We start from the raw sequence: 27,782 nt of genomic DNA on the forward strand, positions 1-27,782 counted from the left end.
GGAGAGGTGGGGAGCAGGGAGGGGGAGCGGGGGGGGGGGGGGTGGAGGGAAGGGGGTAGGGGTGTGTGGGGGGGAGGGGGGGAAGAGTGCCTTTTTATTTCAACCCAAACCCCCCAAACAACCATTTGCAGGCCGTGCTTTTTTACTTTAACCATATTTTCATTTTCAATCCACATTAAGGATACTTACTCACAGTTGTGTGGACATGTGTTCAGTGTTATTCACAGCTCAGAGAAACGTAACCCTCCGCCTTCCTCCAGCTTGCAGACTAATTGAGGCACTTCCTGGTTTTATAGTCCATCCCACCTGCCGCCAGCGGGGGCAGCAGAGAGAATGGGGAATTTTGTAAAATCATTAATATCTTTCATTTTTCATCGACTGGAAAAATCCTCGGCACACATGCGGCGGAGGGGGGCTCTGAGCGAGGTGGCCAAAAATGACGGCCGTAGGTGGCGGCGTTCTCTCGGAAATTGCAGCAAAGGTGTGCAAAACAAGTCAAGAACAGACTTTTAGTAATATAGATATATATATAATGATATATATCATAATTTTGTGCACAGTGTGTGTTAAAGCAATACAAGGGAAACTGCACAATACAATGCAAGGGAAACTGCACAAAGGAGGGGTGTGGGGGGGAAGGATGGGAGGGAAATGGGCAGAAACAGGGGGAAAACATTTACAATAAAATTAACTACAATATGTGAAGTGATAGATGAGCTATATCACACACTGTTCCTCTACAACACTGATTACACCAAAGATGACAGAGCGGATTACATTGCGAGAGGCATAACGGAAGTTGCATTTTGCATTGAAAGATGGCGGCCGTGACGCTCCATTACGTACTACACCTCAGTGTGTTGGATTACGTAGGAGTGGAGTATTTTGCTCCACTCTATCATCTTTGGTTTGGTTGATGACCAAGTTAAAGAGAATATACGGTTACAGCAAGGATTAATTGATAGCAGGAAAATTACTGGAAGCTGTCATTAAAGCAAGAGTAATTATAAGGCGATCAGAGCCAGTACTGAAGGGTTTCGGCCCGAAACGTTGCCCTTTTCCTTCGCTCCATAGATGCTGCTGCACCCATTGAGTTTCTCCAGCTTTTTTGTGTACCTTCGATTTTCCAGCATCTGCAGTTCCTTCATAAACACTGATCTTTAACGGGTAGGTTGTCCCTGACTAACCTAGCTAGATCTGGTACTGCAATAGCAAATGCTTAAAATACGCAGTACAGGCCTTTTTTCAATAACACTCCCTGAAGCTTAATTCTTTGAAGAAATTAGCACACTGAGCAGGCTGTTCATTTGACAACGAAGAAACTAACATTTAATCCCTAACCTAGGTTACCCCTGAACCTTTACGCTACTAATTGAAACAATTTGTCAGTGTACAGAGTGCAGTTAATTTTATGATTCTTAACTGGTCTAGTTAATTTCATGAATCTTAATTATATCATCTGTTTATATTTCACTGAACAATGCAAATCCAACTTTGGAACCTCCATAATTTTTTTATTCCAGTATTTTACTCATTATGAGTTTTCACCAGAACTTTATCAAAGCCTCAGTATCAGCCACCATCTTATGAAGACCAGGATGAACATAATTAATCTAGAAGAGGCTTAGTAACTATATTATATTTCTTCTAGACCATTGAATGCAATTTAGCAACCCATTATTCTGACCACAATAGTACATGAATCCATTAGACACATGAACTTTTTTTCTCCCCCAAAAAAGACCAGTTCTGATCTTTACAAAATACAAATATACTCTGTGGTGATCCTGCCTGCTGCATTAACATAGCAAATCCATGGTAAACACTGTTTGCCAAAATAGAGTTATTTCCTTCCCGTTTCCCAAACACATCAATATTTCTATAAAACTAATCTTTCATGTAGGAACTGCAGATGATGGTTTACACCGAAGATAGACAGAAAATGCCGAGGTAACTCAGCGGGACAGGCAGACATGGATAGAAGGAATGGGTAATAAAGAAACTAGCAATACCAGACATGATACTAGAAGCAACTGGGTTTCTCAAAAAATCAAGAAACATTGCTAAATATTGTCAAGAGGAATGCAGCCAACACATAGTAGCGAATTGCCACTAATTCCATGAATTCTAGTGTGGGAGAAACCAACTGTGCAGCCCTTATATTCTGAAAATCTAATTAGACAGTTCTAATCTGAATAAAAGAAATTGAATTTAACATTTTGTTTAAGAGAAAGAAAACAGTATAACATCCAAGGTTTCAAACTGAAGTATATATTGTTTAAAAATACAAATACAAGGAAAACCCAACAAATGATACTTAAAAAATTATTAAGAATTAAAATAATGTATTACAGTACTTAAAAGGAATACAAAAATGTCTAAATCTATTTCCAAAGAGTTGAAAGAGGATTGTGGACTAACAACTAGTGCAGGATAAAAACAAAATAATGGGAGACTTGAGGAAAATAATTGAATGTACTGAGAAAATAAAGGAAATAGGTTAAGAAATTGCAAATATTTAGCCATATTTTTTCCAAGCTCACCAACTCAGGAAATGTTCCAATGGGTGAGATCACATGACTTGTAAACCCAGACATGTACAGCAAGTCTCTTGTGAAAATTAATTCACATAAATTCAATTAAACAAAACAGAAATTAGTAATCCAAGCCACCAGATTGTCCCCAAAATCTAGTTCACTAGTGTTCTTAGGGGGGAGAAAGAGAGGGCAAATTAGCCTTCTTTACAGAGCCTAGACTAAATCCAACTCCAGAACTGCAGCAACTTGGTTGGCTGCTGCTATTTCTCAAGAGAACTAGCAAACTACTAAACTGAATCATCTTCACACCAAACAAGAACAAATTGAGATGTGCAATAAATGTCAAGCTTGACAATGCCCACGTCATGAAAATACATTTACATAGATTAGCAAGTAGCAAATGACACTTTACTTACACGAGAAAGTTGTGCTAAGACGATGTCTTGATCTAATGTCAAGCGCAGAGAAATTAAAGAGAGTTATCATTCTGATCCTGTATTAATATATCCCAATCAAAGACATCACTTATTACTAAAGATAGCTTGTTCTAAATATGGCATCATTACTATGGTGGATAAGAGAGAACTGTGAAGGTTAAATTTATGCTTGCCATGAAAGTAGGCATCTGCATGAAATGCATAAAAACAGAAACAAACATTATGAATTACATATTCCAGTCTGAAGAAGGGTCCCGACCCGCTCTGGTGAAAAGCCATCAACTAAAAGTTTAGAACGGAGATAAGGAAACACTTTTTCACACAGCTGTGAGTCTGTGGAATAAGCGAGTTCAGTATTCCGAAAAACGCAAGGAATCATGGAATTTGTCAAAGGTCGTAAGCTATAACGGTAAATAGATCTCAGCGCTATAGATGCAGTGAGTACTACTTGTGGTCCGATTTTTTCAGTGGGAGATCAGGTGGGTGGGGTGGGGTGGGGGGGGGAACGGGCGCGGTGAGACCCGCAAGCGTTGCCGGATCATCACCGCCCCCCCCCCCAACTCGAGACGTCTGGACCGACAGGATACCTGCCCCCAGGCACAGACGGAATACCGGACTCGCTGTAGAGAGCTAGATAGGGTACTTGAAGATAGTGGAGTCAGGGGATATGGGGAGAAGGCAGGAACAGGGTACTGATTGTGGATGATCAGCCATGATCATATTGAATGGCGGTGCTGGCTTGAAGGGCCGAATGGCCTACTCTTGCACCTATTATCTATTAACCGTTTCCCTTTTCACACATGCTGTCTGTTGAAGATTAAAGCAGTGAATAAAAATGAAAATCAATAAATTGTGAAATGAAACAGCTAGTAACACACAGCAATAACTCTGGAATGAGAAACAGAATTAATAAGTCATGTCAAATGTTTTTGTCATATTCCTAACAATGCCTTTGATCTAAAATGATGAGCCATAACTTGGCCATTGTCAATCTCATCGTTAAATTCAGCTCCAAAACCTTGAATGTAAACACCTGGGTTGATATTCCTGTGCAAATATGCTGTACAAATATTTCCAGATGAGACTTTAAGGCAAAACCTCATTCGGGCATAAAAAAAATCCCAAGGCAGTATTCTAAAGAACAGCTGACAAATCTATCCTTGGTTTCCTGACCAGTTTTCAAGCCATCAACGACAAGTATAATCCTGGTCATTATCAGCATGCTGCAATCTGGCCACAAAGTGAAACCCAGATTTATTTAAACATTTTCTATTTTGTTAAATGCTGTTAGCTGGTTATGAACTTCAATTCTGACGATTGGTGCTCTATTCATTTAATATCATCTATCATCCCAAGAGACATACACATGGACCCACTGAGTCAACGCTGACTATCAAGCACCAATTTACATTAATATTTATATTTTCTCTCTTCACATTTCCCTACAGATTTTGATTACTCACTTACTTACTTGGAATAATTTATAGTGATCAATTAACCCATCAATCCATGTCTTTAGGATATGGGATCATCTGGATGAAACTCACCCAGTCACAGGGCAAATACATAAACTCTACACAGACACCATCAGGAACTAGGTCAACATTTAACACAGCTCACTGGTGAGAGCAGCTCTACTAGTTGCACCATTGGAACCCAAGAATGGAAATCTTTCAATTTCCCTTATCGTTAATGGTTCTGATCCTTAATGCAGCTATAAAAACCCAATTAGTCCACTACTCTCTTTCCCCAGTCACCATCAAACAACTCAGATACCTTTCATCATCGAATTGGTCACATGTTGCCAAATACTTTATTGATTTTTTTTTTACAGGTGTATGGTGGAGAGCATACCGACTCGTTGTCTCATGGCATGGTTTGGTAATCCAACTGTCAAGGACAAAGGAAACTGCAGTGATGGTCATTGCCTGGTCCAACACAGGTTCTGATCTCCCCGCCATCGAAGGGATCAACAAGAAGTGTTGCCTCAAAAAGGCATCTAATATCATTTATCACAACACTACACCAGCAAATGTCTTCTCACTGCTAGCATTGGGAAGAAAGCACAGATGTCTGAGAACCATTACTTCCAGGTTCAAGCATTAACCAACCACCCCCCCCCCCCCCCTCTCCATCAGTCTGAAGAAGGGTTTTGGCCAGAAACGTTGCCCATTTCCTTCGCTCCATAGATGCTGCTGCACCCGCTGAGTTTCTCCAGCACTTTCGTCTACCTTCGATTTTCCAGCATCTGCAGTTTCTTCTTAAACACTTCCAGGTTCAAGGACAGCTTTTTTACATCAATCAGTTCTTGAAAAAAATCTACGCAATCCTACCTCAGCACTAAACCACAGTGGGTTTTATACCACCACAGTTGCTCTATGCATGCACTTGTGTTTACTATCATGGTTTACTTAGGATACACTCCTGGAACTGTGCATCCTTATTTACTCCAAAACTTGCATTTCAAAGTCATATAGAGAGGTTGCACGGCAGTCGAGATCACGATCCGTGACCCATAATGCTGCCATGCAACGCCTTCTGGAGTACAAGCGATATACATGAAGTAAGCACTTACTATGGCTGCCAGTACAGTGGGCCGGTGTTTGATGGCTGAAACACGGCGGCAGGGCTACAGACAGCCGGGCACTGGTGGGGGGGGTGGGGGGGGGAGAATCACCCCGTGTGGGGGTCTTGGGTGAATCACCCTGTGTGTGGGTCGGGGTTCGGTGCCGGTGCAGCGTGGTCAGTGACTCTGGGTGGGCGAAGGGACCAGACTGTCCCCAACTCTGCTGCAGCTTACGGGGACGTTGACGGGTTTACGGCCCTGTGTGTCCGCTGCCTGGAGCTGCGGCCCCGCTCCACCCGGCCCCGTGTGCCGACCCACAGACGGTCACAGTGGGAGACGGTGCGGAGGGCGGCCGTGGCCGGTCAATGCTGACCCCGACGGTAGAGTGGGGGCGGTCCCGAGGGATCCGCTCCTTCGGCCGTTTACACCTTGGTGCTCAGGTTTAGAGCGCTCAGTCACCCTCCAGCCCCGGGCGGTCGTGGGCTGGGACTTGCCCTCAATCCGCCGGCATGCTGCTCTTTCGTAAGTCAGTGAGCAGCAGCAGTGATTTTGGCAGTTTTTCTCTCACAGTTACCCCTATTTCCACTATTTTTTACAGCGCAAATATTGACCATTTTGCCGGTTTTTAACAGGTAAGAACGTTTGTGTTTCATGTGTTACTAGTGTAGGCCGGAAGCTGCCTTGTACTCCAGAAGGATTGAGCGACTTCCATGCGTCACGCCCTTTGACCTTATGTGCAACCTCTCTATAAGTGCATACCAGAGTCAGATATCCATCATAGCATTAATCATCCATTTACCTTTGAGTTGAAGGTATGGGATTCAAGTCCCACAAGTGCAAAATTCTACAGTAGAGGTACAATACAAAAGCAAGGGAATCCTTAGGGGCGAGAAGTTCTTGTCTGTCGGGTTAGGTGAAAATGTTCTCGTGACACTATTCTGAGCATCAGAGGAGTTAGCCCCAGTGTTCAACAATATTTATCTCTCATTCGATGTTACAAAAATAAATTATCGGATCGTTATTCATGCGACTGCGGAAGCTGACTATGTGCAAACTGGCTGCCTTTTGTTACAACATGGTTCCTGTATTACAACATTATCAACACTTCAAAAAGTACTTAATTAACTGTAAAACGCATTGGGACCCTGCAAAGCGTGATATAAATAGAGATTGTCCTCATTTCATGGTAAATACGTGGAAGCAACAGCAACCTTCCTCTCCACTTCCCTTTAATCCCGAGCAACTCGTTTCTTCGCGACGTGAATTAATCAGTATCTCCGATTCAGTGCACTGCACGGTGAACCGAATCATAATAATAATAATAATCAATGAAGCTGTGCCCGTCCTTTGTCCATCGCCCTTCAGTGAGACTCACCGCAGCAGTTGCTTTTTTGGTAGCGGGGATAATGATAGGAACCGGCGATGACATATTGTTACCGCACATACACAACCAAAATATCAGTCGTCCAGCAAAGCCCCAGGCCAACTCCACGATAGGGAACGACTCGCCCTCAGTGTCACCGCAAAGCCCTGTTCTTGGGCCGTTAAAGCCAAAGCTACTTTGGTTAAAGCTCCAGCTCCAGCTCCACCCGCAGCACCGCCAGCCGACAGCTCCCGGCGGAAGTCCCGCCTCCACCGCACACCCATTCGACGTCTCCGCAGCCGGACGTGGCCGACGCCAGCTGTGGTTGGTTGGGAATGACGTCAATCATTTGGGGGGACAATCCTCGGCGCACTGAGCAGGTGCGGCGCCCATCTCAGGGACATGCGCAGTTGATGATTGTGCTGAGACTTTTGCTGCATTTCTCTGTCCCGATGAGGAGGGGGGGGTGGGAATAATAATGAACGCGAATAAATGTCTTTCTCAATTTATTTTAAACTAATTATCTGCTGACACTATAGTAGTCGGTTGCTGTGACCGTGTTAGAAAAGCTCCAGAAAAAAATAAAATAAATAAAAGGGCAACACAGTGGCGTCTCTGCTTGCAGCGCCTGAGACACGGGTTCGAGCCTGACTCCGGGTGCTCGGTGTACTTTGTTTTTATTTAACTGTCATGGTTTACTTAGGATACAATAATTTATCGTATATATATATATATATTTGTATGGAGTTTGTACGTCTCCCTGTGATCCGCGTGGGTTTTCTCTGGGATCTCCAGTTTCCTCCCACACTCCAAAAACGTGCAGGTTTGTAGGTTATAATTGGCTTCAGTGTAATTGTAAATTGTCCCTAGTGTGTGCAGGACAGCGGGGATCATTGATCGGCGCGGAGTCGGTGCGCCGAAGAGCCCGTTTCCCGGCTGTATTTCTAATCTGGACTAAAATCAATAAAATAAAGGACAAATGGGTCAATTGGCGGGAGCCAATACGTCGCCCGCCGTAAAGTGGCGCCGCGCTTTGCGTCAGCGCTTTGCAACAGCGGTAAAGTGTGTCGCGGCCGGGCCGTTGCTAGGGATGTCGTGGAGCGGGGTCCGTTCCGGCCTCGACTTACTTCGGCGGCTGCCGCGGGTCTCACTCGCCAATCTCCGGCCCAACCCCGGTGCCAAGAAAAAGGTGAGAGAGATGGCAGCTGGCGAGGGTTAGGCCGGGCGGGTTAGGCCGGGCTGGGCTTTAGAGACTGTAAGTATCAGTGTCCTCCATCTGCCCTCGGATCGGCTGCAATCACTAAGCGTTTCCAGGTCCTGTTACTGGTAGAGTAGCTGCTGCCTCATGGCGCTAGCGATCCTGGTTCAATGTTGACCTCAGGTGCTGCCTATGTGGACTTTGCACGATGTCCACTGGTTCTAGATAACACAGCAAGAGGAAATATAAACTGCATCTACCCTGCATGTTTCATGAATCTTAAAGGGTAGACGCGAAGTTGATGTGTGTCCTGAACTTGAGTATAGGCACAGTCTGCAGTATCTTTCCTGATGTGAAAACCCTGGTATCTCAAAATTCAATCTGCCCACTCACTCTATGCTGTGCTGCAGACCTGGTTCAGACCTCTGCTCTCCTTTGCTGCTTATTACTGTGGCAGAAACCTGGGAAGATGGAAATGGGACACTGGCTCCTGCCTGCCCTACTCCTGCACAGAGAACCTGGCTATCGAGAATCTGGAGTGAACACATGCCCTTCAATGGTGCTCTTGTGTCAATGAAGTGCCCACAGCTTAGTCTGGAGAAGCTGCTGGTGTTGTGTGGGATGAGTGGTGGGGCTGCTCATGACTGAGACGTGGACGTCAGGGTTGCATCCTGGTTGGTATCAGAAGGCCAGATTTCTCTCTGGCAATAAGTTCAGCTGTTTGGGACCACATTTGAACTTGTTATCTTTTAGATGTATCTGGGAGAAAGAACATTAAAGCTAAATGTAGACCGGGGGACTAGCTTCTATCGACTCCAGCAGGAGACCCATCAGAGTGCATGAGTCTAACAACATATGGAATAGGAGCAGTCAATGATCTCCATGTACCGTGCTATATGTGTATCTCAGCACCCAACACCAACTTTCACAACTTGCCTCTTCATATGGAGTCATGGGTGATTATTTGTTGTGAGAGTACCAAAGCAGAAGTTCATGAGGAACAGGTAAAAATAAAAATATTGCAGCCGCAACACGGGCACATAGACTCGGACTAACACACAAAAACAAATCATACAATCATCTCCCATTGCTCAACTCTTTCTCTGCTGCATCGATGACTGAGCCATTGCAGTGCCTCCTGCGCCATTGCAGAACTTGTTGATTTCATTAACTTCCACCCTCTCCTCAAATTCACCTGGACTATCTCTTTGACACCTGTCTCCCCTTTCTTGATAATTCTGTCTCCATTACAGGGGACAGACAATAGGTCCCACACCCTCCTTTCATCAGGTAGTGCCTCATGTAGATGCTTTCAATGGAGGTGAACACTATGCCTATTATTCCCGGACTGAGTCCATTGCACTCTGCTGCCTATTTAAGAAGGAACTGCAGATGCTGGAAATTCGAAGGTACACAAAAATGCTGGAGAAACTCAGCGGGTGCAGCAGCATCTATGGAGCGAAGGAAGTAGGCAACGTTTTGGGCCGAAACCCTTCTTCAGACGGGTGGGGGACGGGGAGAAGAAAGGAAAAAGGAGGAGGAGCCCGAGGGCTGAGGGAGAGCTAGGAAGGGGAGGAGACAGCAAGGGCTAACAGAATTGGGAGAATTCAATGTTCATGCCACCAGGATGCAGACTACCCAAGCGGAATATGAGGTGCTGTTCCTCCAAGATGCGGAGGTGTTCGACGAAACAATGGCCAACCCTACGTTTGGTCTCACCGATGTAGATCAACTGGCATCTAGAGCAGCGGATGCAATAGATGAGGTTGGAGGAGATGCAGGTGAACCTCTGTCGCACCTGGAACGACTGCTTGGGTGCTTGAATGGAGTCGAGGGGGGAGGTAAAGCGACAAGTGTAGCATCTCTTGCGGTTGCAAGGGAAAGTGCCCGGGGAGGGGGTGGTGTGGGAGGGAAGGGAAGAATTGACAAGAGAGTTACGGAGGGAGTGGTCTTTGTGTAAGCCAGACGGGGGAGATGGGAAGATGTGGCGAGTGGTGGGGTCACGTTGGAGGAGGCGAAACTGACGGAGGACTATTTGTTGTATGTGACGGCTAGTGGGGTGAAAGGTGAGGACTAGGGGGACTCTGCCCTTGTTGCGAGTGGGGGATGGGGAGAGAGAGCAGTGTTACGGGGTATGGAAGAGACCCTGGTGCGAGCCTCATCTATAGTGGGGGAGGGGAACCCCCGTTCCCTGAAGAATGAGGACATTTCCGATGCCCTGGTGTGGAACACCTCATCCTGGAAGCAGATACGGCGTAGACGGAGGAATTGGGAGCAGGGGATGGAGTCCTTACAGGAAGCAGGGTGGGAAGTCTAGATAGCCATGGGAGTCAGTGGGTTTATCGTGGATGTCGGTCAGAAGTCTATCACCTGTGAGATCAAGGAATGGTAGGGAAGTGTCGGAATTGGTCCAGGTGTATTTGAGTGCCGGATGGAAGTTAGTGGTGAAGCGGATGAAGTCAATCAGTTGTGTGTGGGTGCAGGAGGTAGCACCAAAGCAATCGTCGATGTAGCGGAGTTAGTGGTCGGGGATGGGGCCCAGGTACGCCTCGAAAAAGGATTGTTCGACGTACCCGACAAAGAGGCAGGCATAGCTGGGGCCCATGTGCGTGCCCATAGCTATGCCTTGTATTTGGAGAAAATGCTAGGAGTCAAACGAGAATTTATTGAGGGTAAGGATCACATCCGCTAGGTGGAGGAGAGTATCAGTGCACAGGTATAGGTTGCTTCTCCGGTTGAGGAAGAACCGGAGGGCTTTGAGACCATCCAGGTGGGGGATGGAGGTGTAGAGTGACTGGACGCCCATGGTGAAGATGAGAGGATGGGGGCCTAGAGAATGTAATGCGCGGAGATGACGGAGAGTGTCTGAGGTGTCTTGAACATCGGTAGGGAGCTATTTAACCAAGGGGGATAGTATGGAGTCAAGGTATGTGGAAATTAGTTTGACAATGGGTCTACCGGGGGACAGTCAGGTTTGTGGATTTTGGGGAGAAGGTAAAATCGGGACGTGCGGGGCTGGGGAACGATGAGGTTGGAGGCTCGGAGGGGCAGGGCGTCGGAGTTGATGAAGTCGGTGATGGTGCTAGAGATAGTGGCCTGGTCCTCGTCTGTGGGGTCATGGTCCAGGGGTAAGTAGGAGGAGGTGTCCGAGAGTTGGCGCGTGGCCTCAGCTTTGTAGAGATCGGCGCGCCAGACTACCATGGCACCTCCCTTGTCGGCAGGTTTGATAACCCAGTCTGGGTTGTTGCGGAGTGAGTCGATGGCAGTACGTTCAGGGGGGGGGGGGGGGGGGTGGGGGGAGATTGGAGTGAGACAGGGGAGTGGAGAAGTTCAGGCGGTTGATGTCGCGACAGCAGTTTTGGATAAAACATTGCAGCCTCCTGTGTGTTAGAATTGCCATATTAGGTCATGATGCAACCAGTTGGGATACTCTCAACAGTACCTTCGTAAATGTTTGTCGGAGTATCCAGAGACATACTGAATCCCTTTAAACTTCTAAGAAATGGAGTTTAGCATTCTAGGCCTAGCATCAAAATGCTAGGCCTACATCAGGTCATCCAAGATGTTAATGCCCAGGAATTTGAAGCTGCTATCTCTCTCCACCACCGACCTATTGATGAAAACTGGGGCCTACTCTCCCATCTTCTCTTTTCTGAAGTCAACGATCAGTTTCTTGGACTAATTGACATTGAATGAGAGGTTGTTGTTGCGCCACCACTCAACCAGATATTCTGTCTCCTGTACCTGAATCAGAGACTCAACTAACTGCAATGGTGTCTTCGCTGAATTTATAGATTGCATTTGAGCATTGCTTAGTCACATAGCCATGGGAGTAAAGAGAGTAACGCCAGGGTCTAAACGTGCAGACTTGCGGTGTTTTCCACGCTTGTTATGGATAAGTTAGTGTTGGATTGAAAATGGTCTTTTTGATAGAACTGAAAGCATCGGTTTTAGTCTTTCTAATACTTCAACAAAATATATTTCTGCTCGTCAATTATTGGATATTGGTGAATTTAAATACCATGGAATATCAGAGGTGGTACTGAGGTAAAACTGGGCATTGTCAACGTGTATGTAAACCACATAAATACTGTGAAGCACATTGAGATATTTTTTACTTTGTTATAGATACAATATAAATTAAAGTTGTTGGAGTTGTGTTTCAGTTATTCTGCAAGTAACATCAAAAATGTTACTTTCTAAGCTTCTAGAATTGCTCTGGCCAAATTAAGATTATTATTTCCTTGTAATTTTATGAATAAGGGCAAAGTAACTTATTGTCAGTTCCGAAAAGGATTTTGCTGCTACTTCTTGTTGGGGGAGATAAAAACAAACATGTGGATGATTTATTGCAATCTACAAGAAGGAAAATCTGACCTGCATAGCTATACGTTAATAATGCTTACATTCCAGGAAAAGAGACGTGGCCGGGGCATGCATGGAGGGAAAAAAAGTGGCCGAGGGCACAAAGGCCAGACGCAACGTGGAAACCGCCCACGATTGGGATTTGAAGGCGGTCAAACTCCATTTTATATTGTTATTCCAAAATATGGATACAACCAGGGACACAGGTTGGTGAATATATACTTCTATAGACTGCAATTATGGTTGTTTTCATTCAAAGTTTTAACCTTCTTCAAAATGCCACATCATCCAAAATTGTACATTTGTGTATATATAAGTACACATTTGTATGCACTAATGTATTTATTTGTTCATAAATCTTACATATATAAACAGACTAATATAGACTTTTTATGTAGTGCCTTTTGTAATACCCAAGCACGCCAAGCTATGGAATGGAATGCTATTTATTGTCATTCAAACCTAGGTTTGAACGAAATTTCATTTCTACAGTTTTTTTACATTACAAAAATCAGAAAGACCAACACTTAACACAGTTTACATAAACATCCATCACAGTGAATCTCCAACACCTCCTCACTGTGATGGAAGGCAATGTCTTTATCTCTTCCCTTTGTTCTTCTCCCGCGGTCCAGCAGTCCAACTGCAGCATCGAGGCGAACTGGGGCTCCGATGTTAAAGCCCCCGGCGGGCGATGGTAAGTTCTGTGGCCGTTTAAGCCATGCCGGGCGATGTTAGGCCCCAGCTCCATGTCCTTTAAACCCCGCGGTTCCAGCGGGAGAAGTTGCCGTTGCAGAGCTCGGAAAAGCGGTCTCCCACCAGGGACCTGTGAGCTCCGATGTTGCTGTCCACCGGTTTTGCGGCCGGAGCCTCCGAACTCTAAAGTCGGGTCGCAGCCGTGCGCCACCACAGCTCTTCCCGCTCCGAAGACGGCCAGCTCCGCGATGTCAGTTCCGCAGGCTCCGTGACTGGAGCCCTCAGGCTAGTCCCAGCCAGAGGCCACCGCCGGCTCCTCAATGTTAGGCCCAACGACATCCGAGACCCGACAGGGAATAGTCGTGTCCCCGCACAGGGAAGAGATTAAACGGTTTCCTCCACAGCCCCCCCACCACCCCCCACATATACACAGCTAAAAAATAAAATAAAAATAGCTCAAGACATACATTTAACAAGACAAAAATTAATAAAAGACAGACGACTGTAGTCGAGCCGCTGCCGTTAGGCGCCGCCACTTACTATTTACAACAAATGAACTATTAATGAACAGTAAAATATTTGAGAGGTTCTCTGTCCATATGGATAAGTAGATGGGATCTTGGTTTGGCTGAATAGTGTTGGACTGAAAGCCAGTGCTGATGTTACTGATCAATCATTTGAAGCTGGATCCTTCACACAGAGGAGAGAGTGCTATCAATTATGCAACAGCTAAATGTATGCAGACCTGGATGTACATACAATCTGATTAAACATATACGCAAGTTCAGCTGTGAATTTGCACAGATTTACATGCATGTATACATACAATTGATACAAATATTTGCATGCATAACTGTTTATGAATGTGTAAAAGCATGTTGAAAACAAAAGCAAAATACTGCATATATATGAGCATATTTTAAACACCTGCATGTAACTACATATCTGTTATCTTTGCAAATGCATATACAGGTGCACAACCTTTTATCCGAAGATCCAAATAACGAAAACCTCCGAATAGTGGCCATTTTTTCGGTCCTTGAAGAAAGGTCCTTGAAAACGTTCACCGAGGGCGGCCCGCAGAGGTGACAGCGGAACCTCCGGTCGGTCCTCGAAGAAAGGGGAACTAAATCCCCATTCATAAAAGAGAAGATGAGGGTATATTGCGCGGGAGGGTTAATAATTGACAATATGCTGCTGCCTGCCCGCTGAGTTAAAAAGTTCCCACGGTAGACTCACGATACACAGTGCAGATTGTCGCTCCCTTCAGTTTCACCCCACCTACGCCCCTCTGCTTCCCGGCCATGTGTGTGACCCCTTCCCTCCCCTCTCCAGCTCCCCGCCCATTGCATCGGCGCGGGGGCTTTGCACTGTCTTCACGTCGGCGATTGCAGCAGGACCGTGCCAGTCACCGGAGACGTCACGACCAATTGGACACCGACCACCAGGCCCACCGCAAGCACGGAGATCCCAGAGACCCACAGCCAACAGCAGCCCAGCCCAGCCCCACTCCAACTACAGAGGAACCTGGGTTGCGGATGACGGGGCGCAGCTCGGGGCGTCGTAGGGGCCCATCGGGGAGCGGCCACTCAAAGCCACGCCGGGCGATGTAGGGCCCTGCCCCGGTCTTGATGTTGGAGCCCCCGGCGGGCGCTAGCAAGTCCGCGGCAATTTACAGCCGCGCCGGGCGTTGTAAGGCCCCCCTCCAGGTCACTCTCAACCCCGTAATTCGGGCGGGAGAAGTCGCCACTGCCGGTGCCCCGCAAAGCAGTCTCCCACCGGGGACCCGCGAGCTCCCGGTGTCACCATCCACCGGAGTCGGGTCGCAGCAGCTCGCCCCCGCAGCTCTCCACGCTCCGAAGCTGGCTAGCTCCACGGAGGTAGGTCCGTAGGTCCACAGCTCCCACCGTCGCCCACCGACCCCCAGGCCCACTGCAAGCACGGAGATCCCAGAGACCCACAGCCAGCAGCAACTCCAGCCCAGCCCCGCTCCAACTCCAGAGGAACACGTAGGGGCAGAAGCTGATGGTGTGCAAGGTACGTCTTGTTCTTGGGGTGGCGGATGAGGGGGCGCAGCTCGGGCTGTGGGCAAACTGTCACTTGTCGCCGTAGCGGCCCATCGGGGAGCGGATTCCTCTGGAGTTGGAGGGGGAGGGGGTATTGTGCTGTTTGATCGCCCCCTGCTATCCCAGGGACAGGGAGACACAGCTGCTTTTTAGACTGGTGGGCAATCACTTCCAAAGTTCTGCCCACACAGTCAGTACACCTCCTACACTGCATTTCATACAAACATTTATTCTGCAAGAATAAACGACATTGAAGACTCAAACTCGCGATCGAGTAACTGCCAGGATCAAGGCGCAAACTCGCGACCTTGCGGATATGAGCCGAGCACTCTATCACTGAGCCAGCCATTAAAATCTACGCTAAAAAATTTCCATTACGAAGACCGACAAATTCTGAATTACGAAAAGTGTCTGGTCCCAAGGCTTTCGGATAAAAGGTTGTGCACCTGTATAGGTAATTGAGAACATTTGAGTATGTACCTTTGTGAAGATATTAGGCATAAGTGAAGGTGTTTATTTGTGGGTGTATGTACCTGACTGCAGGTACAAAAGGATGTTGGCTATAGACAATAGGTGCAGGAGTAGGCCATTCGGCCCTTCGAGCCAGCACCGCCATTCAATGTGATCATGGCTGATCATCCCCAATCAGTACCCCGTTCCTGCCTTCTCCCCATATCCCCTGACTCTGCTATTTTGAAGAGCCCTATCTAGCTCTCTATTGAAAGCATCCAGAGAACCTACCTTCACCGCCCTCTGAGGCAGAGAATTCCACAGACTCGCCACTCTCTGTGAGAAAAAGTGTTTCCTCGTCTCGGTTCTAACTGGCTTACTCCTTATTCTTAAACTGTGGCCCCTGGTTCTGGACTCCCCCAACATCGGGAATATGTTTCCTGCCTCTAGCGTGTCCAAACCCTTAACAATCTTATATGTTTCAATGAGATTCCCTCTCATCCTTCTAAACTCCAGAGTGTACAAGCCCAGCTGCTCCATTCTCTCAGCACATGACAGTCCCGCCATCCCGGGAATTAACCTTGTAAACATACGCTGCACTCCATCAATAGCAAGAATGTCCTTCCTCAAATTAGGGGACCAAAACTGCACACAATACTCCAGGTGCGGTCGCACTAAGGCTCTGTACAACTGCAGAAGGACCTCTTTGCTCCTATATTCTATTCCTCTTGTTATAAAGGCCAACATGCCATTCGCTTTCTTCACTGCCTGCTGTACCTGCGTGCTTACTTTCATAGACTGATGTACAAGGACCCCCAGATCCCGTTGTACTTCCCCTCTTCCCAACTTGACGCCATTTAGATAGTAATCTGCCTTCCTGTTTTTGCTACCAAAAATGGATAACCTCACATTTATCCGCATTAAACTTCATCTGCCATGCATCTGCCCACTCCACTAACCTGTCCAAGTCACCCTGCATTCTCATAGCATCCTCCTCACAGTTCACACTGCCACCCAGCTTTGTGTCATCTGCAAATTTGCTAATGTTACTTAGAATCCTTTCATCCAAATCATTGATATATATTGTAAATAGCTGCGGTCCCGTTAATCCCTACTCTTTGTTTCCTGTCTGCCAACCACTTCTCTATCCATGTCAGCACTCTACTACCCCCAGTACCATGTGCCCTAATTTTGCCCTCTAATCTCCTATTTGGGACCATTCTGCAAGCCCAGGTACACTACATCCACTGGCTCTCCCTTGTCCATTTTCCTAGTTACATCTTCAAAAAATTCCAGAAGATTAGTCAAGCATGATTTCCCCTTCGTAAATCCATGCTGACTCGGATCCATAATTGACTCCAGCAGCTTCCCCACCACCGATGTCTGGTCTATAATTCCCTGTTTTCTCTCTCCCGCTATGGCACAGTTGTACCATTTTTTGTCTCTTCAGTGATAGGTGTGTGGGTTAAAGTCATCACCTCATGCCATTATTTAATCTTTGCAGCTCATTGATCATCCACCTCCTTATTTCCAGTGTATCATTCATTAATCTGCATGTGATTTGTGTTACAATGACATTATAAGAGTTGCTATTTGGATGAACATTTACCATACATTCATATTTATGTGCATATGTATTTCTATGTAATTGTACATGTATAATAGCTATGACAGTGAAAGACAAAACTTTGCTCCCTTGAGGAAGAAGCATGTGGCTTAAAAGACATGATGAGCATATTAAGCAGAATTTTATATATTTGTGCTAAGGGAATTGTTAAAATTTATTTTCTCAGTTATCGGCGGCAATACCAGCCATTAAGTTTGAATCGACTTCAGTATTTGATAGATCTGGGTAGAGTGGATCCATGTGAACCTATTGACCTGACCCAGTTGGTGAATGCAAGAGGAATTACCATCCAGCCATTGAAACGAGACTATGGAATCCAGCTAGTCGAGGAGGTAATTTAAACCATGTAGTGATCTTTGTTGACCATGGAGAGTAACAGCGCAACCATTTATTACACTGTGGAAGCCTATTTAAATATGTAATTAGTAGGAGATAAATCTGCCACCTAATGAATCCTTAGCAGCTACAGTAGCTAGAATTTCAAAAATTAAGTTTCATTAATAGATGTTTGTATTAGGAATTCTTAAAATTTTGTATTAATTGCAAATTACTATTCCAACGATATATTTCTTAGAGAATGCACTTAACCATTAATTACAAGGCGTTAATCCAAAAGCAAATACAAATGCTAAGAAATCTGAAATATCATCAGAAGAGGATGGAAATAATTATATCCAGCAATATCTGTGGCTGAGAAAAATAATAGAATTGCATTTCAAGCTAAATATCTTTCATAGGATGTCTTTGAATATGAATGTTTCTCCTATGATGGCATACCCGGTCGTGTTCTAAAACCTGTGCGGACCAACTGGCTGGAGTTTTTACGGACATTTTCAACCTCTCACTTCTGAGGTCCCCACCTGCTTTAAAAGGGCATCAATTATACCAGTGCCCAAAAAGAGTAAGGTGACGTGCCTCAATGACTATCGACCAGTGGCACTAACGCCGGTGGTGATGAAGTGCTTTAAGAGGTTGATCATGGAGCAAATCAACTCCTACCTCGACAAAAATCTGGACCCACTGCAGTTCGCTTACCGCCACAACAGATCAACGGTGGATGCGATCTCGCTGGCCCTCCACTCCGCTCTGGACCACTTGGACAACAAAAACTCATATGTCAGGCTGTTATTCATCGATTACAGCTCGGCATTTAACACAATCATCCCCTCCAAACTGGTTACCAAACTCGTAGAACTGGGTCTCTGCGCATCCCTCTGCAATTAGATCCTTGACTTCCTCATTCACAGACCACAGTCTGTTCGTATTGGTGGAAAGGTGTCAGCCTCGATAACAATCAGCACGGGAGCACCTCAAGGCTGTGTGCTCAGCCCCCTGCTGTACTCACTCTATACTCATGACTGCGTAGCCAGTTACAATGCGAACTCCATCATCAAGTTCGCTGACGACACCACTGTTGTGGGGCGTATCACTGATGGGGATGAGTCAGAGTATAGAAGAGAGATCGAGCAACTGTCCATATGGTGCCAGCGCAATAACCTGGCCCTCAACACCAGCAAAACCAAGGAACTGATTGTGGATTTTGGAAGGAGTAGGAGGGGGACACACAGCCCCATTTATATCAACGGGTCGATGGTTGAAAGGGTCAAGAGCTTCAAATTCCTGGGCGTGCACATCTCTGAAGATCTTTCCTGGTCCGAGAACACTAATGCAATTATCAAGAAAGCTCATCAGCGCCTCTACTTCCTGAGAAGATTACGGAGAGTCGGTTTGTCAAGGAAGACTCTCTCTAACTTCTACAGGTGCACAGTAGAGAGCATGCTGACCGGTTGCATCGTGGCTTGGTTCGGCAATTTGAGTGCCCTGGAGAGGAAAAGACTACAAAAAGTAGTAAACACTGCCCAGTCCATCATCGGCTCTGACCTTCCTTCCATCGAGGGGATTTATCGCAGTCGCTGCCTCAAAAAGTATCATCAAAGACCCACACCATCCTGGCCACACACTCATCTCCCTGCTACCTTCAGGTAGAAGGTACAGGAGCCTGAAGACTGCAACAACCAGGTTCAGGAATAGCTACTTCCCCACAGCCATCAGGCTATTAAACCTGGCTCGGACAAAACTCTGATTATTAATAACCCATTTTCTGTTATTTGCACTTTATCAGTTTATTTATTCATGTGTGTATATATTTATATCATGGTATATGGACACATTTATCTGTTTTGTAGTAAATTCCTACTATGTTCTGTTGTGCTGAAGCAAAGCAAGAATTTCATTGTCCTATACAGGGACACATGACAATAAACTCACTTGAACTTGAATGTTAGAGAACAAATTTCTAACCTACTCTAAGCCTTCTAGACAAGAGATGGACAGAGCACCACTTTTCCACTCACACCCCCCTCTCCATTTCCTGCCCCACTTTTCCAACTGTTTCCCTGTTCAACTACACTTCCAACCTACCTCTTTTTTTCTCTGTTCTCACTCCCTTGGTCCTACCCCTTTTTCAATAACTTCTACCCTTCTGTCTTTCATGTACTACTTTCCTCTGTTCTCAGCTCCTCGATTTCCCCATTCCCCCTTTCCCATCATCCATTCCTTTACTCTTCTATGTTGTTGTATTTACAAGTGGATACTCCTTAATCCAGAGTGTATTAGACAAAATGGATACTGAACAATATGATACTAACAAAGAGCAGGGCAAATTAAAGAATTGTGTGGAAGGCAGGATCTGAATGTTTTTCAAAACAATCAGTAATGGTTGAAAGGCAAATAGTCAGTAAAAGGTGAAAGAGGTATGGCAGTCAGAAGAATAGGGGTCTATGGGTTTGCAGATATAGAAGAGTGTTTACTTTTCTTAAGCCAGAAAGAAAATGATTAGAGTTTTACATTTGAGCATGTGGGGAGAGTAGTAATGAATGGGAAAATGGAATAAAAAGAGATAGCAAAATTGTAGAAGCGCAAAAGTGTAATATACAAAGAAAATGGGAAGATGGTTTGGGGGACATTGGAATCTTGTGGAGGAGATAACAATTTGGATGGGAATGTCAACAACAGATTTTATGCAAAGAGATTGAGGCTAGTTAGATGCACAAATTTACAGTTGGTCTCACAGTTTTGGTTTACTTATCAGAAGCTTTATTTTTCTTTTGTTTCACCTAACCTCTGTAAATAGTTTAATAAAAGAAAAAAAATGGTAGCTGCAGTTCATTTGAACAGTTATTTTTCAGGCTGCCATTAGATGGAAGCAAATGCACACACTTTGAGCTTGTAAGACAAACCTTCCAGGAGAGGTGTTCACGTATGGATGTTGGTGTAGTCTGGGGAATATTCGTTCATTCTGATGGGTAGTTTTTTATATAATATACCATAAGATATAATTCCCGATTCAATAATTGATTGCATTTGTGAAAATTATTGACTGTTGTAATTAATTGTAATGTTTTTAATTTCTAGGGTGCTGATAACTTTGCAGCAAAAATAAACATTGAAGTCCAGTGGGCATCAGAGCTTGCAATAGCTGCAATTGAAAGGAATGGTGGAACTATAATTACTGGATTCTATGATCCACGAAGTTTAGGTAAGTACTGTTTTTAAACCAGTTGTGGTTAAATCAATCGGAACTTCTTACTGTATGTTTTCAAGAGAAATTTAAAATCTTTTTTTTCTATGTTGTTGATTCTTCGGTTAGAAATTTTATCTTGTCTGACTTTGACGTGTTAAGTGGGCCTTTTATGTGTGAAATACTGTAGCATTTTAAGCTCAGTGTGCCACTGGTATAGGTTAACAAAAAGAAGGTGCACACATAAGACTGTCCTTAGGCTACCTTGGTGTATTATTGGGCTGGTTGTCAGTTTGAGTAAAATTAAGTTATCCAGATGACAAATATAGGTTAAGAAAACCAAATGTTTATGCTTCTGATCACCCCCACTCAAGATTACCTTGCTTTTCAGTTGCCATCATCATGCGTTTCTCTTCCATTTTATGCATTTGACCTGATATGTCTGAACCATAGCAGAATGGAATTCTAAAGGGTTATCCGACTGCTGTCGTCATATCAGGGTTGCCTGAAGATTTTGAACATTTCAAAATCCAGCGGCGACAAAAAAATGGTGCGACACTTAAAAAAAGATTGCGCGTCAATACGTCATCACGCAGCGTCACGCCACGTAACCGTCGCATCACGGCTCAAATTTTTCGGTGACCTGATACATCAGTCAATGATGCCGGCAAGTGGGACAGGTCCTTAACTCCATTAACAGTAAATTCAGTCAATCAAGTTCAAAGGAAAATGGCATTTGGTATTAAGTTTCAGTTTAATTTATTGTCATGTGCACCAAAGTTAAGTGAAAAGTTTTTGTGCTATCCAGTCAGCACAAAGACAATACATTATTGCAATCGAGCCATTACAGTGTATAGATTCATCAAACGGTTAAGGCTAACATATAATGGGCCGACTGGGCTTGTATTCGCTGGAATTTAGAAGGATGAGAGGGTATCTTATAGAAGCATATAAAATTCTTCGAGGGTAGGACAGGGTAGATGCAGGAAAAATGTTCCCAATGTTGGGGGAGTCCAGAATCAAGGGTCACAGTTTAAGAATAAGGGGTAGGCCATTTAATAATAATAAATTTTATTTGTGGGCGCCTTTCAAAAGTTTCAAGGACACCTTACAGAGATTAACAAGAATAATAAAACATATAATCGGAATAAAATAAATAATAAAGACTGAGATGAGGAAAAACTTTTTCACCCAGAGAGTTGTGAATCTGTGGAATTCTCTGCCACAGAAGGCAGTGGAAGCCAATTCACTGGATGTTTTCAAGAGAGAATTAGATTTAGCTCTTAGAGCTAACGGAATCAAGGGATATGGGGGGAAAAGTCGGAATGGGGTACTGATAATGGATGATCAGCCATGATCATATTGATCATGGCTGGCTCGAAGGGTGGAATGGCTTACTCCTGCACCTATTTTCTATGTTTCTATGAACCTTCAGTTAAAATTATGTGCTTATATCAATGATTGTGCTAGAACTAACTAGAAATGTAAACTTACGTACCGTGGATTTAAATAACTGAGCTGAAATCCATAGTTTTGACTAAATTAAACAATGTATCAACATTTACTGATTTTGTTTCTGCATTTAAACAGATGTTTTGTGCAAACCAGTTCCTTTTTTCCTAAGAGGACAACCCATTCCAAAACGTATGCTCCCACCTGAAGAACTAGTTCCTTACTATATGGATGCTCAAAATCGTGGCTATTTAGCAGATCCAGCAAAGGTTCAAAAGGAACGATTAATACTTGCCAAGAAATATGGATACATTTTGCCGGATATAAGCAAGGATGTGATGTATAGCATGTTAACAATGCGCAAGGATCCCTTGCAAATTTTCTTTGGTCTTGCTCCTGGCTGGGTGGTGAACCTCCCTGAAAAGAAAATTTTAAAACCAAGCGATGAAGAGCTATGTCGTTACTATAGGGATGAACTGTGAGTAATGAGGTAATTGTAACTAGAAATATCTGCTGATTTCTCATCTGTGTATACTTGAAAATTGTATTAAAAATGATTTGTTATCTATTTGTTTCTGGTTATGCACTTGTTACATATACATTTAGTCAACTATGCTTTTGTTCCTGAGGAAATTTAGCTTACAAAAAGCTACATTTTCTTCTAGTTTACTTCATTTACTACTTTCCTTATAAATTTAGTAAATCCCTGTAAATTTTTTCAGTCTTTTTGGCCTTTTTCCCCCCCACTGTGGTGTCTACTTAATTTTCCCTCAGTAATTTTGCCTATTTTTTCCCCCCAAAATATTAACATTGGTATATCTGTTCTATAATTTTGCAAAAGGTCTTCTCTCCTCTTCCGACCTCTCCCTGCGACAACAGGTACTTCTTTGCTGGCCTCATCTCCTCTTCCTCTTCCAGAGAATGGTTCTCTATCCAACTGGACCCTTTAATTGGTGGCACTCTGATATGATTCTATGTATATTGCAAATGCCAAAAATCAGTAAAACTGGTATAAAAAAAAAATGTTACAAGCAAAGTCATGACAGTATATTCCCAGAATCATTTATTAAAATAGATCCTATGCAGTTCTCTTTAGGAGCAAAATGAAAAGTTCCCACATGCTATAGTGGAACAGCTGGAAAGGTGAAGGAAAATTAGAGAATGGGGTGACATGGTAAACTGTGGAGGCACAGGCCAAGAAAACGTTTGTCCTGCCGCAAATAGCCCATAATATTTTGAAATGAGGATTGAACAAGTTAGGTAGAGTTTACAGCACATTCTCTTTGCATTGTATATAAATGCCTTTTCCTGAGAGTGATGCATTTTCCTGAGAATTGAAAACGTGAGTTTGATAGATGCTTTGTGCGTGACGTCTATCTCAGAGGGAGAATGATCTTGTAATTGCCAGTCATGGGTTATGGGTGTTAGGAGGTCTAATCCCACCAGCATCCTCCCCATCCCTCGTCATTGTTACATTACTCAAGCATGTTTTATGAATATCCATGCTAATTCAAGAACACTCATCCTATCCTGGCTCACATGACTAAACCTGGGATTTTGCTATGCTTGATCCCTATAAGCAACTAGGCAATGAAGTATCTTGGGCTGGGATTGTTGAACAGTAAAGTTATTTTTATATTAGTAGCTCTGAGATGGATAACTTTGGTGGCAAGGGCAAAAACCTATGGATACTGATCACTGGTAAGGTTTGTTATGGGTAGGTGATGAGACCCATCACTGGTAAGGTTATTGAGAGCAATCTCAGCAACTGATGTTTCTTGCAAATATAATTCAGAGTAGTGCTCCACCCATCTTGCCATCTGCTGGTCATGGTTGGCCATAGTCTCCCCTGTGGTGGATTTCAAAAGTGTTGTCCTTCTCACCGTGGGGCCTACTGCTCTCTTGATGCCATCATACATGCCCCATATGTTCCTGCAGTCAGCAGAGTGCTGGATGTTTGCACACAGTTTCAGTCAGCAGTCACTTGCACACTCCTGGCAGTATGCTGTGCAGTGCACCGCGACACTCTGAGAGCAGATAGGGTCTGCTCACATGGATTGCTCTTGTAAGAAAGTAGGGGAGTCCACTTGGCTTTGATAACTGGCAACATCTCCTGTAGACTTCAGGGCTCGAAATTAGCGGTTGCCCGGTTGCCAATGGCAACCCACAGACCCGCGGGGCAACCTAAAAGCCATGCCATTTTGCCCGGCTTGGCAACCAGCCGGGACATCTATCGCTTAATTTTGAGCAGGCCCCCTCTCTATCTTTCTCTCTCTCTCTGTCACTCTCCGTCTCCGCCCGCTCTCCGTGTCTCGGGTCTCCACCCGCTCCTCATCCGCCGGCACGGCCGGCTGCCTTACACATGCGCACAAACACGGCCAGCACCAAAGATCCTAAAGCGAGGTTCTTTGGCCAGCACATCATCGGCCGTGGTTGTGCGCATGTGCCGCCCTGCATATACACACTGCCACTGCAACTGGTCGGCTTCAGCCACTTTCTCCCTCCCTTTGCATGGTGGGAGATCTGGCTGCCATAGCTGTCCACTCGCCGCGACCGCTGAAAACAAACGCAGACTCACTTGCTGGAGCTGGAGTAACTCCATGGAGGAACTCTTGCTGCTTGGTTTCCTGGTCCTCCAAAAATATTCGAAATGGAATTTAAACAGAATTTAAACACCACCACCAAACTTTGAAAAATAACAGCCTATTGCATTTTATCTGTTTATTTATTGTGTATATATATATACTAGACCAAGTGCAGACCCGTTGGGTCTGTTCCCCCAACGTGCGGTTGTGGGGGGGGAGGCGGCATGCAGCGTCACACACACTAACTTTCCCCACCCCCGCACTCACGCTAATTACCCCCCTTGATATTATATTAATATTATTAATTTGCTCCTTTTACCCCATAACCACCCTATCTACTGACGCATAGCCCCCAACTTGCAGTCACATCTAGAGAGGGGGGGGGGGGGAGAGAGTGAGGGCAGAGAGAGAAGGGGCAGAGACACAGAGAGAGGGGCAAGAGGGAGAGGGGGTGGCGAGGAGGAGAAGAGGGAGGGTGGATGAGAGGGGAAAGGTGGGGGTGGAGGGGAGGAGAGAGAGAGGGTGAGAGTGAGGGGGAGAGAGGTGAGGGGAGGGGGGGAGGGGGAGAGGTGGGGAGCAGGGAGGGTGGGGGTAGGGGAGGGACGGTGGGGGAGGAGTGGGAGTAAGAGAGGGGGGAGAGGAGAGGGGGAGTGAGGGGGTGTGCTGAGGGGGGTGAGGTGAGGGGAGGGGGAGAGGTGGGGAGCAGGGAGGGGGTGGAGGGAAGGGGGTAGGGTTGTGTGGAGGGGAGGTGGGTTTAGGGGAGGGATGGTGGGGGTTGGAGGGGAGGAGGGGGAGAAAGAGAGGGGGGGGGGAGAGAGGAGAGGGGGGGGAGAGAGGAGAGGGGGGGGAGAGAGGATGAGGGGGGGGGAGAGAGAGGAGAGGGGGGGGAGAGAGGAGAGGGGGGGGACGAGAGGAGAGGGGGGGGGAGAGAGGAGAGGGGGGCGGGAGAGAGGAGAGGGGGGGGAGAGAGAGGAGAGGGGGGGGAGAGAGGAGAGGGGGGGGAGAGAGGATAAGGGGGGGAGAGAGGAGAGGGGGGGGAAGAGAGGAGAGGGGGGGGAGAGAGGAGAGGGGGGGGGAGAGGAGAGGGGGGGGAGAGAGGAGAGGGGGGGGAGAGAGAGGAGAGGGGGGGGAGAGAGGAGAGGGGGGGAGAGAGGAGAGGGGGGGGAGAGAGGAGAGGGGGGGGGGAGAGGAGAGGGGGGGGAGAGAGAGGAGGAGGGGGGGGGAGAGAGGAGAGGGGGGGGAGAGAGGAGAGGGGGGGGAGAGAGGAGAGGGGGGGGGGAGAGGAGAGGGGGGGAGAGAGGAGAGGGGGGGAGAGAGGAGAGGGGGGGGGGAGAGAGGAGAGGGGGGGGAGAGAGGAGAGGGGGGGGAGAGAGGAGGGGGGGGGAGAGAGGAGAGGGGGGGGAGAGAGGAGAGGGGGGGGGGAGAGTGCCTTTTTATTTCAACCCAAACCCCCCAAACAACCATTTGCAGGCAGTGCTTTTTTACTTTAACCATATTTTCATTTTCAAACCACATTAAGGGTACTTACTAATAATAATAATAATGGATGGGATTTATATAACGCCTTTCTAATACTCAAGGCGCTTTACATCGCATTATTCATTCACTCCTCAGTCACACTCGGTGGTGGTAAGCTACTCCTGTAGCCACAGCTGCCCTGGGGCAGACTGACGGAAGCGTGGCTGCCAATCTGCGCCTACGGCCCCTCCGACCACCACCAATCACTCACACACATTCACACACAGTTGTGTGCACATGTGTTCAGTGTTATTCACAGCCCAGAGAAACGTGACCCTCTGCCTTCCTCCAGCTTGCAGATTAATTGAGGCACACCACTTCCTGGTTTTATTGTCCATCCCCCCTGCCGCCAGCGGGGGCAGCAGAGGGAATGGGGAATTTTGTAAAATCATTAATATCTCTGTCATTTTTCATCGACTGGAAAAATCCTCGGCACACATGCGCCGGAGGGGGGCTCTGAGCGAGGTGGCCAAAAATGACGGCCGTAGGTGGCAGCGTTCTCTCGGAAATCGCAGCACAGATCGCCAAAACCGGTCAAGAACAGACTTTTAGTAATATAGAAGATACAAGACCAAGTGCAGACCCATTGGGTCTGCTCCCCCAACGCAGCCGTTCCCTACCCGTAGACCCCACGGGAGACGTGGTCCTCCAACTCAAGCCGTTCCCGAACATAAGATTCCAGCACTCAGCTGTTTTTAAATGGCGTCTTTGAGGCGACAAAATGAGTGAGTGGGGGGGGGGAGAAGGATTTTATTAAAAATGTGTACATAAACATGACGAAATTTAATCAGGAGTGGGTACTTGGAATGAAAAGTGAGATCTCTACCGAAATGGAAAAAATCTTGGCGTTTCTGCTTCTGGTGTTGGCGTAGCAACGAATCAAAGGCTGACACCCACAAGTCAGGCAGAAACACACACACAGTTTTAATATTATATTATAGATAGATAGATATATATATATATATATGGTCCATGGTATATAGACACAGTGAACTTTTATCTTCTGTTCTGTGCTATGTTTACATATTCTGTTGTGCTGCAGCAAGCAAGAACTTCATTGTCCTATCTGGGACACATGACAATAAAACTCTTGACTCTTGACTTGGACTTAAACAAAAAACAGTTCTTGGGGAAAAAGAGAGCTACCTTAAATTTAATTGCTTCTGGTTGGGTACTTATAGTAGGATGAAGACTATTCCATGCTTTAATTGTGCAGCGGAACTCCATGGAGCAGCCAGCATCTCTGGATTGAAGAAATTGGGTGACGTTTCGGGTAGAGACCCTTCTTTAGATTTCCTCTTGTTTTAGTGTTTTAGTTTAATTTAAAGATACAGCGTGGAAACAGGCCCTTAGGCCCACCGAGTCCACGCTAATCACCGATCACCCATACACTAGTTCTATC

At 45.8% G+C, this 27,782-nt stretch overlaps 2 protein-coding genes across 2 annotated transcripts in view; one reads left to right on the top strand and one right to left on the bottom strand.

Moving 5' to 3' along the window:
- The window catches only part of lypla1 (lysophospholipase 1), a 51,512-nt gene extending 44,343 nt beyond the window's left edge, over positions 1-7,169 (bottom strand). The window contains exon 1 of the mRNA XM_033019735.1: positions 6,916-7,169. Within this exon, the coding sequence (XP_032875626.1) occupies positions 6,916-6,984 (69 nt within the window). The 5' untranslated portion in view covers positions 6,985-7,169. The remainder of the gene's footprint in view (positions 1-6,915) is intronic.
- Positions 7,170-7,945: 776 nt separating this feature from the next.
- On the top strand, positions 7,946-22,845 carry mrpl15 (mitochondrial ribosomal protein L15). Its single transcript, XM_033019736.1, has 5 exons — positions 7,946-8,092; positions 12,515-12,672; positions 17,472-17,637; positions 20,720-20,843; positions 22,416-22,845. The coding sequence occupies exons 1-5, from the start codon at positions 7,994-7,996 to the stop codon at positions 22,757-22,759; spliced, it is 891 nt and encodes a 296-aa protein (XP_032875627.1). The 5' UTR covers positions 7,946-7,993; the 3' UTR covers positions 22,760-22,845.
- Positions 22,846-27,782: the final 4,937 nt, after the last annotated feature.

This window comes from Amblyraja radiata, chromosome 4 (genome assembly GCF_010909765.2).
Source record: "Amblyraja radiata isolate CabotCenter1 chromosome 4, sAmbRad1.1.pri, whole genome shotgun sequence".
Classification (NCBI taxonomy): domain Eukaryota; kingdom Metazoa; phylum Chordata; class Chondrichthyes; order Rajiformes; family Rajidae; genus Amblyraja; species Amblyraja radiata.

What these genes read in the sequence shown, in the direction of transcription:
- mrpl15 (XM_033019736.1), top strand. Translation starts at nt 7,994, where the DNA reads ATGTCGTGGAGCGGGGTCCGTTCCGGCCTCGACTTACTTCGGCGGCTG. An exon ending in ACCCCGGTGCCAAGAAAAAG is followed by an intron (nt 8,093 to 12,514) that starts GTGAGAGAGATG and finishes CTTACATTCCAG; the next exon opens with GAAAAGAGACGTGGCCGGGG. An exon ending in CTATGATCCACGAAGTTTAG is followed by an intron (nt 20,844 to 22,415) that starts GTAAGTACTGTT and finishes GCATTTAAACAG; the next exon opens with ATGTTTTGTGCAAACCAGTT.